Source organism: Platalea leucorodia (genome assembly GCF_965183815.1).
Source record: "Platalea leucorodia genome assembly, chromosome: 7".
Taxonomy (NCBI): domain Eukaryota; kingdom Metazoa; phylum Chordata; class Aves; order Pelecaniformes; family Threskiornithidae; genus Platalea; species Platalea leucorodia.
The window spans coordinates 47,080,824-47,095,052 of record NC_138829.1 but is presented as its reverse complement, the minus strand read 5'-3'; the positions used below and the strand labels follow the sequence as shown (position 1 = coordinate 47,095,052).

General features: G+C 46.0%; 1 protein-coding gene across 3 annotated transcripts in view; it reads left to right on the top strand.

The window, feature by feature from the left end:
* The window catches only part of EXT2 (exostosin glycosyltransferase 2), an 81,886-nt gene extending 76,192 nt beyond the window's left edge, over positions 1 to 5,694 (top strand). Inside the window, exons 14-15 of one of the 3 annotated variants that reach the window (XM_082318585.1) lie at positions 2,854 to 2,998; positions 3,201 to 5,694. In XM_082318585.1, the coding sequence (XP_082174711.1) occupies positions 2,854 to 2,992 (139 nt within the window). In that variant the 3' untranslated portion in view covers positions 2,993 to 2,998; positions 3,201 to 5,694. Of the gene's footprint in view, positions 1 to 2,853 lie in introns of all 3 variants that reach the window. The other 2 variants (XM_082318584.1, XM_082318583.1) reach the window with 2 other exon arrangements.
* Positions 5,695 to 14,229: the final 8,535 nt, after the last annotated feature.

Genomic DNA, 14,229 nt, shown 5'->3' with positions numbered 1-14,229 from the left:
TCGGCAGAGCAAGAAAAAAAAAAAAAAAAAAGAATAAATCTTTGAAGCAAGCATGCCTCTGTTAGTACAAATTTGCAAAACTATTGATACAGCCAAGAAAAACACCTTCCCTACATATTAAGATGACATTTTACATTCTCCTGGCTACCTAGCTTTGAATGTTTAATGTTGTAGATATCCTTTCTGGTTTATATTGTCCAAAAGTGGCAACGGCTTTGGAATTCAAGTGGTTTAGTTCAGTGCAGGAGATTAAATTTTTGGAAAGAGGCAACTTTCCTTCGAACACATTTTGTGGCTTGCGTGTGACATTTCTTTCATCTGAAAAGCCTGTTTCTGATCTTTGAATTTGATTAACTTCTTTGATTGAGCCAGAATGACTAGAACATACTGATTTTTCCATTTTTCATTTTTTCATTAACAATGAAGTGGTTTCTCAGTGGTTAAAGATATTGTACTGGTATGCTTGAATGGTCTTGCCACCAGAATAAGTTTGGCTGTAGAAGGATTCCATCTTGATATTTTCTCGTAAGACCTGATCTTTGATTTGGGAGTATAACCTCTGGAGGGAAGAGGTCAATTTTGTCTCCACTATCCACTTAGTTTTGTCTTTTGCTCTGAGGGTGCCTCTTCGTTCAGTTGTCACAATGGCTGGTCTGATGTGGACACCTGCCTACCAGGCAGCAGGCTGAGATAACGAATTCATTTCACACCAGCCACCAAGCAGCTGTTACATTACAATGTCTTTCAGTCATTACTGGCAGAGGCAGGATTTGAACCAGTAGATGAGAAGTATTCTTGTATTGCAGAAACCAGCAGCTGTGCAAACTTCTCACATGCACATCTCCCAGTGCATCTACCTCCTCACCTGTGAAGTTTGTGCTTTTCCTGCCACGAGACTTCTCCAATACACACAACGTGGATTACAGTTAGCCACATTTCTCAGAAGTAACAGATGATTTGGAAGTCTGACCTTATCTGAAAATCAGATGTCTTTAAAGTATCTCATGTTGGGCATCTTGTGGAGGCAACAGAAACTGCTTAGTGTTCCTGGAGAAAACACTCAGTTCCTGTTCTCCGTGTTACTGTAACCTTTCCGTGCCCGGGCCCGAAGCTCACCCTCCCGATGGTTCACCTCGTTATTGTAGATGTTGAGCAGCCACTTGGGTCTCTCTGCTTCAGTTGTGACTGATGGCTCCTTTGCTGTTTCAGATCTGTGCTGCCCTGGAGCGAATTGTGCTTGTGCCAGGTCTAGTGCTTCCCACTGCACACAGTTTCCTCTTACACTCTGAATTCCTTTTCATTTGTTTCCTAGTCCAAAGATTTGAATCTGGAGGTAGGAAGAAGTATGAGGGGATGAGAAAGTAGCAGAAAGTGAAATATCTGCATTTACCTGTATAAATATTTTATTCAAGTATCACCCATATGAAGTAGTTTTCTGATGCTTTTCTCAGGCTGGAAAACAGCCTGAAATATGACCATTATAGCTTGAAACAGCTGTATAGAGATGTAGCGCTTTAACAACCTGGGCTTTGTGTTTTCCAGTCATGTACTCTAGTTAAGGAGGGAGCCATGAGATGGCTCAGAGGCTGAGGAATTAATTTTGAAAACCAGCCTCGCTGTCCCATCTACTTCAAAAGAGTGTTTGGGGCAGTGTTGAGCAGTCCCCATCACAAAACTGTCACACTTAGTTGGTGTGATTGACCGGGTCTGTTGAGGAAAATTATCCTGGAGCCGTAGTGACCCCCTAATGCTTCGAAGGGGTCAGGAGAGGGTGCGGTGGTTGGAGAGCGAGAGACCTGCTCTGGGACCGCCTGCAGCACATCAGCCTCTGTAGCTGAGTCAAAGTACTCATTTCTTTTTTGTTTTCCCTTTTGAATGGCAAAAGAAATGTGACCTGTTTTCTTGTCTCTGTTACGTGTTGGGGACTGCTGTCACAGTTCTTGGTGTCTGAAGTTCTTAAAAGCTGTTTTATAAAGTACGCAGCTAATGCTAGCTGAGCGCTGGCTGAGGTGAGATGAGCCAAGGTTTCCCTGCCTTGCTTCCACAGGTACTGTGCCTTTCAGTGAAAGAGTTAAAGGAGCAATGTAAGGTTAAACATCTGTTTGCTTGTTTTCTGAAGCACATGGCTGTTCCCTTCTGCAGCATTACTGACACCTGAGATTATTAAAACTGAAAGAGTCATCAATGGTCTGATCTTTTTTGTGCTAATGTGATGCCTTACTGCTCGATCTCTATTTAGACAAGGAAAATAAACTAGTTGGTTTCATTTTATAGGTGTTTTTTAGCTTCACTTTTAAGTTGCAGTACAGTCAGCACTGCCTATACACTGAGGCATGTTTATTTTTGTGGGAAAAGATAGAGCTTCTGAAGAAGCCTGAAAAAAACCATATATATATATATATATAGGTGGTTTTTTTTTTTTTTTTTTAGAACTCCATTTTCACAAAGGCTTGGTTTTTGCAAAACCTTCGTTATGAGCCAAATTGACCCAACAGTGGCCCTTTAAGAGACATGTTGGCAGTTAATCTGTTCTGGTTTACAGCATGTACATTGCTTTAAGAATGACTGGAATTCTAGGGGGAGGGAGAAGGGAAGCTTTGACCTCCATGTGCACATGTGCTGCTGCCAGCATCCCCTTGCTCTCGTCTCTCTGATTAAATGGATAAATCAAAGAACACCGACTTTTTTTCAGTTCTTTCTGCAGTGAGGCTCTCTTTTTATTTACTAGTAGCCAGCATGGCTGAAGTACTTCCAAGCACAAGAGGGACGGTTTCTACCAGTTATGTTGGTGTGGGAGCTGGTAGCCAGCCCAGTTGTTGCAGTTCTTAATGACACTGCTTTCCCTTTCACCAGATCTGAATGCATCAATAAGTTTGCCTCTGTCTTTGGGACGATGCCTCTGAAAGTGGTGGAGCACCGTGCTGACCCTGTCCTGTACAAAGATGACTTTCCTGAGAAACTGAAGAGCTTTCCCAATATCGGCAGCTTGTAAAGGCAGGTGTGAGACAAACCTGAGTGATGAAAACGACAGCTGAAAAGGTGCTATGAGGAATACAGGGCCCTGAAGAAAAAAATCGTTAGAGAGTGGGTTACATCTGAGGGAGGTGGGAATTAATATTGTATTCTAGTATGTTGTCTTCCCTTTACATTGCACAAAGATGTAATGGAAAGCTGAACAACTGCTTCTCTGTTGCTCACAGAGGATTGAATCTATTCACGGGGCCTCCCAGAAATGTCAAACACAAACTTTTCTCCAAAGGAGGCTATGCACCTGGAAGAATAAAACAGAATCTCGCTCTCTGTGGTCTGACTGGCATGACTGACGACTTCTATCAAATGTGCTGCACTTCTCTGGTTTGTAAGCATCCATCCATTCAAAGCAATTGTCTGCAATGTAGAGCTGCTCTCTTTTGGGAGGAGCCTATTGCCTGTGCGGTTGGTGGGCCTCTGTCTTTTGAGCTTAATTATTGGCCTAACTAACTGCGTAACAAACATTTTTTTTTTTTTCTGCCTAGTAAGACAATTGTTCATTTTTTTTACATCATCAGCAACAAAAATCAGTGTGTTGTCACATGGTTTAAAGGGCAAAGCATTTTGTTTTACTTAAATTATTTTGATGTGAATTGAGACACACAGCAGCTGGGAGGACGGTCTCCTTCAAAGCAGAGACCTGCAAGACAGAACTCTGATTGCTGCACTTCTTCCTGCGTAAATCTCAGGTTTTCTGCTCTGTCCGTGCAAAAGACTGTGACTCTGTGTCAAAATTAGTTGTATTGTACAAAAAAAGATGTACCTTTCAGTCTTACTTTATTTTTGCTTGTCATTATCGAAACAGAGCAGCCAGGTTACAGTTTTACATTGTAGCCATACGTTGGAACAACAGCTATGAAGTAAGGTTTTCACATCTGAATCCTCTTCAGCAAGCAGCATGTTGTAGTACTGTTTTGTAAAACACTTCAGTTTACAGAAATTCCCAGTTACAGCTTCAGTGTGCAGGGATATGTGTACATGCAAGACTCTATTAACACACACTTACAAACTCCTGTAAATTACCATTGTTGGAAAAACTGCTGGGTCTTTGCTTGTAATTCAACTAAGGAACCCATTGCCGCAGGCTGTCACTGAAACATACAGCTTAAGAAGGCCTTTGGAGAAGCTTTACGCTTCTCACAAGTGTTGGAATTGTTTCCCAATACTGAAACTGAATTAGAAAATTAAATGCAGCAAAATTAGAACTAAAATTGCTTGGACTGTTAACTCTTGCCCTTTGATATTAAAGATGATACCTAGTTAGGCTGAGAAAGGAATCTCTGTTCCAGCTCCACTGATAAAATGTTTGCTACCAGATTTGGTAATTGACTGATATCACTGTGGGTGATTTGACTGTCTTTTGAAACCTCCATTGCTGCCAGTTACAGAGACATCCTACTCGATGGGCTGTTTTTCTGTTACACTGCGAGCAACCTTATTCCTCAGATTTTGCCAAACCCCAAACAATAGGACAAGTGTTAGGCATCACGGTTCACCCCCTCTCCTAAGCTGGATAGGCAGCAGTGACAGAAACCAAATGAAAGTCAGGCTAGAAACAGGAAACATCTGCTCCTATTTGTCTCACCCCCACTAAGACTTATCTTATTGCCCAATGCAGTGGATGTGCTGTGAATGAAAATCATATTGGAACAATAGCTCTGAGGGGATGCTTCACTTCATAACTCCCCTGGGATGTGCCTGTAAACTGTATCGTCCGATTCTCTGGGAACGTTTAATTACTAGTAAATGTTTTTTGCTGCAGTCTTTGTTTCATTCCTAAGTTGCTGTGGGAGAGGGGTATTGGGGAGCTAGAAGGATAGCTGTTGCAGTGACAACTGCTGTCTGCACAGTGGGTATCAAAATATAGAGGAGGGTTTGTTGCTCGCTGTTTTTCTCCTTTGCAACCTCTCAGGTTCATTCACGTGAATCTTCCTGTTCTGAATCTGAATCTTCCTATTGATAATCTTCTGAATCTTCCTATTGATTTATGTCCTGGTGCTTGAGCATCAGGAAATACCAGCATATTTCCCTTGAAAAGTTTGCTTTAGAAGGGTAGCTGTGACAATGTAGTAGTCGCTTCAGTTTTGATGGTTCTTTTGGGGCTGATCTCAGCTTGGCAGGCCTTAGCAGTATAACGGAGTTTGTAACATCTTCCTTGCACAGAGTTGTGAAGCTGCTGTGATTTCTTGGTTCTTTCTTAGTAAGCCAGAATTTTTGCACAGAGTCTTAAAAGACAAGGAAGATTTCAAATAGTCGGTGGAATATTTTTAGGTGAAGACAGCCTAACCAGCCCTCCTAAACTGATCTATAGTCTCAGGTCAGTAAAAGGCAACAGGTCCTTGTGCCTGCATCCCAAAGTATCTGAGTGGATTCCCCTTCCACAAAATGCCCAGTGACCCATCTCAGTTGTGTTTTGTCCTGTGGCGTTCTACAGTTGCTTTTATAGAGCCATTTCATTTAGATGGTAATTTGTCTCTCTTTTGTGCCATGGAGAAAATTGGGCAGTTGACTGTAAAAAAAACTTGTAAAATGGCCTACTTCCCCTCTGCATTTATAATTGTGATGTTCTTGATGCAAAATCTGTAAAGGTAAGATGTACCTGTATGTCTGATTTGGAATGGGTTTGTTGTTAATCTTTAAATTAAGGTCATTGTTAACTTTTCATTGTATATATGTTATCAAAAAAAGATTAATATTCATATATTAAAAAGCAAATCCAAGGAATGTTTGTTGTATTTCACTTCTGGAGCAGCAGAAGGAAATATGGATGCATTTAGAAGGGAGAATTGCAGTGACAGGCTGTTTTGCTACATAAATCTGTGTTAAACTTGAATCTCCACAGTGTACTTCAGAAAGATCTGTCAGTATTTTGTCTTTCCCATAACTGGAGTTGGATGGTTGTCTTTGAAGTAGAAGTTTGCTCTGCACGAATTCATCCCAGTCACCTTTTTGGAGAGAGTAGTTGTTACTCTAATTTTCTGCCAAGATTTGACAGTAGCATTTGTCTTGGAGAAATAGGGAACAGATCCTTTCTCTTTTTGTGCAGAGAGACAGCAAATGTTGAAGAATTGTGCTTTTGAGAAAACAGCTTTGGCTGAGTCACTGAGGTGGTGGAATTCAGTGTAGTGGCAGCTCTTTGATTCCAGAAGCGCTGCAGCAGGGTCCCTGCGGAGCATGCCGCGGAAGGGCGGCCTGTGTGCATGGCGCACCTTGCTGCCCGTGCATAGCAAGGGGTGTGATGTGCCACAGTCCTTGCCCTGCCAGTCATCCTGAGTCTTAAGGATACTTTTTTAGCATCACCAGCTCTTCCTACAATGTGTTGACTCTCTCTTTCCTCACAGCTCCACTGTCTCATTCAAGGACATGCCAGTTCAAGCCCTAATGTTCCGAATTACTCTCTCCTGCCATCTCCAGCTCCTGCTCTTGAACCTCCTGCCGCCCATCGTTCTTCCGCTGGTGTGGTTCAAATATGCTTTACTGCAGCAACTAGTTTATCCCTGTCAATTATCAGTTCACAGGCCTTTTAAACTCAAGGGCCTTTGAGATTCAGATATCAAAATAATTGTGAGGTGGGATTTAAGAGATGCACAACACTTCTGACTCCATTTGGTTTTAGGTTGTATTGGTGAGTGTTGAGCACTCTGGAAAAACGCTATAATGAGAGACATGAAAATGGACTTAGGTGGGCAATTTTAGTGTTAAAAATACCTTAAAGATTTGGCAAGGATGCCCTCTGTAATCGATGTCTGGTACCCGGGGTACATCTCACAGGTAGAGCACCTTTTGATCAGGAAAGATGTCAAAACGCGTAATTAGTACTACATAAATCTTCTGTCCAGCCCTTTTACATGGAAGCTGCTGTTGTAACAGGACGGCAGCTCAACACAGGACTAAGAAAAACTAAAATTGATGGTGCTGATGAGAAAATGTATTTTAAATGCCAGAGATCAGACAGAGTGAGTATGAATTTTTTTCAACATTCTTCTTAAAGACTTGCATGTTTAAATTTTACTAGGACTGCTCCAAAGCATGTTCTCTTGTATTTTACATTTTAGTTTACAGGTAGTTCTTGCAATCATGGATAGTCTCCTCCATGTATTTAAAGCAAGAAAAAAACCTATTCTGCAAAGTTGTGTTAGATGAAATATATGCTAGAAAGTGAGCTGGTCCAATTGCTAACTTCAGTCTGGTCCTGAAGAGTTGGGAAGAGCAGAGCAAATACTAGGCAGTTGTTCCACCTATATTGTATTTTCTTTTTAATTTTTAGGCTGAAAGAAATAATTTCTGTCAAAAATTGCCAGAAAACTGTGAACACAGTATTCTTTGCATCTTTCTGTAGGATCTGAGAGTTATCCCATAAGCAGGTCATCACTTCAGGCCTCTTGCTAACATTGATATGTAGAGAGATGGCATTTGCTTAGCAGAGAAATCGGCTAGAACACTTTTGCTTTACTGTGGAGTCATGGATCCTTCACTTGTATCTTATGCTGTTCAGAGTGCATGTAGGACTCTGTAACATCTTTCTATGAGGTTTGCCGCTGCTGTATCTAAGTGCAATAAATTGAGCTTCACAGTCCTCCTGCTTTAGTAAGATCAGCCTCTTTCCTGTTACTGCAGATAAACAAATGGAGAGAAGCTGTGATAAACCCAAGGCCTTAGGAGTAGTGTGAGTAAAACTGGGATTGAACACCAGTATCCCAAGCCTGTGTTTTAGCAAAAACAGCCACACTTTGTCTGAACTGTTGTTTGTTTGGAGCTTTGGGTAGCTCAATACCAAGGTAGAGGACCGTTAGCCTTGACTTTCAGTGTCAGCATGCTTCAGCCTGCCCTGGCTTGAAGCCATTTAGAGACATTCCTGATGCGTTCTGTGTAATTTCAGCCTGATGGAAATGGCTGTAAGGCAGTCCCACCTCTGCTGATCTTCAGGATTCCCCTGTCTGCAGCTTCTTGTGGTTGCTTTGAAAGCAAGTTATGTTTCCCATTAAAGGATAACAGCAACAATTGAGGCAATTAAGTGGAGTGCCATGGAGCTAGCAGCACGCAGGGAGTTTTCCGACTGAAAACAGCGCAGCTCAAAGGTTCTCCCTGCAAGGTTGCCTGTTTGCTGTCTTCATTTGTCTGGAAAAGGATCCAGTAATTCTTTGTCAAATTTCCTTTACTTATTCTAAATGCCTGTTTACTTCCATAAATAGGAAGTGCTCCCACTCCAGCCAAGCCTGACGACTCTGCAGCAACTGCGGACTGAGATCAATGCAACCTGGTCACGGTTTCATTAGGTCTAGGAACTTGAATCAGCGCTCAGTACCAGACTGTATGCAGGGGGGAAGACAACAGATAAGATGGGCAAGGGGAGAACCAGCCATCTATAAACAGAAATAATCCATGTTGTGACTATGTCTACAGAGTCATAAGAAAAAGAAAATACCAGCTTAATTACTAAGTCAAATGTGTTGGATTTTTCCTAAATTTTAGTTGGCAGGGGACTGGGAAAAGGTGAAAGCTGGACCATTTGACCAACAAAGGTGTGAAGAACTTGGGATATACAGACCCGCATGAGGTTTTCCATGTGTGATTATAAGATGCGGTTGCTGTTGCACCCTGCATTTTTAAGGATGAAGCTTAGCTCTTCTGCCCCAAACCCCCATTCCGTGCAGGACTGGGAACCTGTAAAACTAAAAGCCAAAGCTTGGGACCGACTGAAAAGCACCACTTACAAATATCCACCTTCCCAGCGTGAACATCTCATGCTCGTCCAATAGATAAGCCCATATTCCCTTGGAAAGGTAGCTGAGGTTTTCAGACCAAAGGCTCTACATTCCCTTCTGCATGTCTGTATGCTGAAGAAAAACAGTTTCTCACCTGCTGGTCTGGCCATTTAAAACCTTACAGGCCCTTCTTTTGTGAAACCTTTCTTTCAAAGGGAGGGCCAGGTCTCAGCTGCGTGCTTGGCGCAGTTAGCGCTGGGTGCCTTCAGCCAAAGACTGACGGGAACAATAGCCCCTTTGCCACACTTCATATAGGCAGGCAGGGGAGAAGGTTCGAAGCAGAACGGACCGTAAAATGAGATCCAGGAATCCAGCAAGGCTGCAGCGAAGGAGCAGATGCTAACGCGGAGCATCTGTCTTTGCCCTGCGAGTAAGTTACGAACTGAAAAGCAAGAGAAAGTGGAAGATCCTTTCACAAATAATAAACACTTGTTTGTCTCAGATTAAATGCAACACCTTTACATGTGGGCTCCAGCTGGCCCTAAGTAGACGCACCTTGCGTGGCTGTTACCTTCCTTGCCAATGAGAAGATTATTGTACATCCATCTGCTTAAAGGTTAATAACCTGCTTTTAAGAAGAGGAAGAAAAAAGGCAAATCTGTTTAGTTTACAGGAAGAAAAAATTGTTTTTCATTAAAACTGCCCGAACTTTGGCCTGCCTCAGAGTTGTATTCTCCAGCAGAGAAGGAAAGCGTTAACCTAGGTACTGTAGCCACATCTCCTAGAGAGAAATTTTTCCATGTGTTTTAAACAACTCCTGTAATGCCAGTAGGGAAGTGCAGCTTCAAGAAAAGAATGTGTGTTTCTGATCTGGGTCCTGCCACTATCTAGAGTTTATAGAGAGACTTTTTAGCTCTTTGGCAACGTGCAGGCCAGGAGCAATTTCTGATTTAAACCCATACAACTAGGATGTTACTGAAAGTGGCTGTAGGCTCTCAACAGCCTGAGCTTTGCCAACATCTGGAGAATCTGGCTTTGAGTGCTTGGGGAGGGAAGGAATTTTTCTCCTACAAGTGAGAGGAATGGATAAGCTTGCAACAGCACCTGCATTATCCGTTTCTTTGCGAGATGAAAAACAGCCATGCTCCATCTGAACCGGGCTGATGCTCCCAGCCAACTGATGGAAAGGCCAGAGGGCCTCTGTGGGTTTCGGTGGGTTGTTGACAGCTGCTGGGCACCTCCTCAGCTCTGCCTGAACACAAAGGGGCACTTTCTGGTTCACCCAGTGTCTAGGTGCAGGGGCTTGGGCTCTTACTGGTGCCGGTGTCTGTGGAGGGAAAGGCAGTCTCAAGGAGCAAAAGCAGCAGAAAGGGCCCTCCCAGAACCCGCTTTTCCCCACGGTGGGGTGAGGCGAGAGGCATGCCCCGGGAACCCCTGGAACTGAGGCGAGCCCTCCCCTCGGTGCGGGGAGAAGCGAAGCCCAGAGGGCTCGGTCTGTCCCATGGCCCAGTGAGCAGCGCCTGGCTGCCGGCAGGCACCTCTGGGGAACCTGACGGAGCCAGAGGAGAGGGTGGGTGAGGCTTGGAGGCCTCTGCCAAAGCGGAGCACAGGGGAGGGAGTGCGACTGGGCCAGTGGGAACATGGGAGAAGGAAGAGTTTTCAGGGGGGAAGGTCCCCCCGCTGCCAGCCCTGGGTGTCTTCTCTTTGGACTTCAGGAGAGCTCGCGCCGCGATGCGCCGAGCGTGGCTGTGCTGTGTAAAAGCGGCGGTGCTGTAGCACAGGGAGCTGGGCAGCTGAGGCTCCCCAGCTCCTCGGCATCTTGTTGCCAAGTCACTTCTCCCTGTGTCAGCCGTGATGGGTTACCTGCTGCCTTGCAACAGACTGCTTGGGAAGGGCCGGGGGACCCACAGGAGCCCTGCAAGGCTTAAGCTCTGCCAGAAGCAGCAGCTCCTGAGCAGTAGGCAAGGGAGACCATCCTCCTCTCTTCCCTGTGGCCACGGTGCCCTCTGGCCTGGCTAGCGGTGATGCTCTCAGAGAGGCCCTGGTTAGCCAGGGGCTGGCTGGCAGGATGTTCCCGCGCCTGGCTGCTGGCTGTTAACCATTCCTTTGTACGGGGAGAGGCAAGCGGGCCCGTGAGCTGCCACCTGTTGTTAATCTACCCCCGGCTAATCCATTCTGCACTGTGTCAGCAGTTCAAAAGGGCACTGTTAGTATTTTTTGCCAACTTCAATTAATGTGAGATTTTGGAGGCCCCTCTGATCACATTTCATCTGTCATGAGTCAGGAACAAACCAGGCAGATTGCAGTTGAGAGGAGAGAAGAGAAGGAGTTTATTGCAAACCAAAACAACAACAACAGTGTTTGTGCCTCCTCGGCCGGGGTGGCTGCCACTCCTTTCAAAAACTGGAAAAATAAAACTGGTGCCCAGAAATCCCAGTCCCTACCGCCTCCCAAAAAAAAAAAAAAAAAAAAGAAAAAGAAAACAAAAAAGCTGCAAGTGCAATAACTTACTTAAAAAAAAAAAAAAAAAGGTAAAAAGAAGCAAGCTGCAAGACTGTTTGTTCTTTTTTAATATTCCACTGTAATGAACTGGTAATACATGGCTGCATAGGCAATAACATTGCATGGCACAAACCTCACATGGCAACATTTTTAATGATTTTTTTTTTCCTGAACTTTTTTAAAACTTTTTTATTTTTTTTAATGTGTTCTACCCCAGGCCGTTAAGCTAAAGAGAAAAAAAAAAAAGTTTGCGTTTATACAAGGTTACAATATTTTACAACAAAAACCCAATAATATTGATTGAGGTTTGTTTTCTTTCTTTCTCCCAGTCTCTCTTTCAAACACTGCACACCTAAACCGATATATTATTATACATTGAAAACTGTCCTTCAAAATCAGTAGTATAAAAGTCCTAGCTCTACCTACCTACCTAGCTATGTGGGGGGAGTGGGGAACCGTGTTACCAGCAAAGAGTTAAGGGGGTGCAAGGCCGCTCCGTCGCCTCCTCCCAGCTCCCTTTGGGAAGCTGTAAAGGGCTGAATGACTTTCCATCCGATTCTGCCCCCGTTCCCATTTGGGTTTAATTTCTCCTTCAGTCTGTTTGCTTTTTGCTGTGTCAGTCAGAGCAGCAAAATAAACATGGGGCTCTGCCTCTGCTTGATTATTTTTCAAACCTTTTCCAGGAAACTACCTTTTTGCCTTTGTTTGGAGAGTGTTTTACAACGTGCTGCCTGGTCTGGGTGTCCTCTGGGAAACAGAGAAATGTGCCTCCCTGCCCCAGAACACCTCCACCGCCAGAGAAACCCAGCCAGCGGCCCTACCCGGGCGGCACGCCGGGTACGCCCGGCCCGGCTTGGCGCCGTGTCCCCATGGCTGATGGGGCAGGCAAAGCCACGTGTGCTGCAGCTCCGCGACCTGACGACGTGTGACGTGCTGTCCCTCCGCGTGGCCTTCCCCTGACACCCTGCCCGCGCTCACGGCTCGGGCCAGGCGTGCTCCGGCAGGGCTGTATGCCCCGGCAGGGATGCGCGCTCGCTCACACACTGCTGTGGGCTCTAGACGAGAGGGAAGCTGGTTCCCCTTCACCTTGCTGTCTTGGTCCTCTTTCCTGCGCTCTCTACCCAGGCAGGCGCTAGGGCGGTGAGACCTGAACTGAGTAGCGTGTTCAAGAGGAGGCGGCCAGAGCCCGGCCGCTGGCTGGGGAGCCTGCTAGGAGCACGGGCGGGCGGCAGTGCTGGCGGAGGGCGATGCGCCGGGGGGCTGACCTGGCCCCCGTCTCGCTCCTGTCCTCGTGAGCTTGTTCAGGCACAGCAGCCCTTAGAGCTTGGACACTGCAGGGTCCAGCAAACCCCGAGCCTGGTTCACCGCTGATTTGCAGTTGCTACCGAAGCACTAACTACTGCTTGTAGACAAGAAGGGCCTGCGAGTACTTGGCAGCAAGTGGCACCCGACCGCCTGTAAGCCAGTGCCGGGAACCTGTGCTGTTCTCACCATTTGCCTCCTCCTAGTCTCAAAGCTCTGGGACATCTCTCGGTGTTTCTAACCATGGGCAACGTAAGGCAGCCCCCTTGTAGGGTACCTGCTGCACGGCCAGGGCCAGAACTGCTCGGGAGGAACGTTTTGCTACCTCTGGGAGGCCGGAGGGGGCAGCTGAGAGAGCCCAGCTAGCCGGGTGCTGCCTCCACGGAGGATGCCACCACGGGCACTAGCATGGCGGGTGTTGGGGCAGCCAGGGCTTGTGAGACATTTTGATGGTGGCTGGGGACGAAGCTTGCAGCTTTGAAGGTAAGTGCAAGACAGGGAATCGCAACTCAATGTATGGACAGGAGTAAAATACTAAATAAGAAATAAATAGAGAAGAAAGTCATAAATAGAGTTGAAAGGTATTAAAATAATAATAATTAAAAAAGGCATCATCGTGGTAACTTGAAATTGCAAGAACATCACTGACCCTGTGACCCTTAAGAAACGCAGTAGCTGCAGGTTGGCTAGATTAAGATACATATATATATATAAAAAAGTATATATATATTTATACAGTTTTTCTTGTTAATTTAACAGCTAGTTTAAAAAAAAAAAATTAAATTAATTAAAAAAATGTGTGTGAATACGGATGCACGTAACTTAAAAACTGCCTGAATAGCTGCATCCGGAGGCTTTTGCGGGGAGCAGCTCCCAGCGCGACCCACGGGTGGGGGTGCGAGGGGCAGCGCTGGTGTGGCGGCAGTGCCCGGAGAAGCGAGGCAGAGCCTGGCGAGCGGCGGGGCCGGCAGCGGGAAGGAAGCCCTGCGGCAGGGGACCCCGGGGAACAACATCCCCCCCTCGCCTAGCGATGCTTTCAGGCAGGCTCAGGGCTGGGCATGCACGGTGGCCTTTAAAATAGATTGAGTGACTCCAACATGTGCTTTGCACGTGGAATTTAAGGTGAGAGAAAGCGGGGGCCAAGCCTCTGTAAATGCCAAGTCTGCTGCCAGGAGACTCTCCTCTCTCTCTAATAAGACAAGGAAGGGATGCAGCACTTAACCTTCTGGGCTGTTAAACAGCTCTGGTGAAATCCTGGCCCCATGGAAGTCTGTGAGGAAAAACTACCCTTTAACTTCAGTAGGGAATGCAGCTAAGCCCTTGAATGGCTACAGCCCTCCTGCCTTTGGTGCCTGCAGGCCATGCAGGCCCCGTCCCCATGCGCCCGCCTGCCCCACCGCCCACTCCTCAGTGCTGCCTGGTGCTAATTTGCCTTGTCAGTAACGTTACTGGGCTGTTTGGGCAGTGGCCCTTCGCAGGATTGCCTGCTGACCATGGCAAGCATCACGCTCCCCGGTGTACCTGGGGAAATGCTCTCAGCACTGTGCTCAGCTGCCTGCACAAAATCGGCTGGAGAAACCGTCACCAGCCCGTGGGTGGCCCAGGACCCTCAGTGGCTGCTGGGGCACACGGTGGAGGTGAGGTACACCTCCAACTGGCCAGCGTGATCCTGTCTGGCTGAGTGATCAGC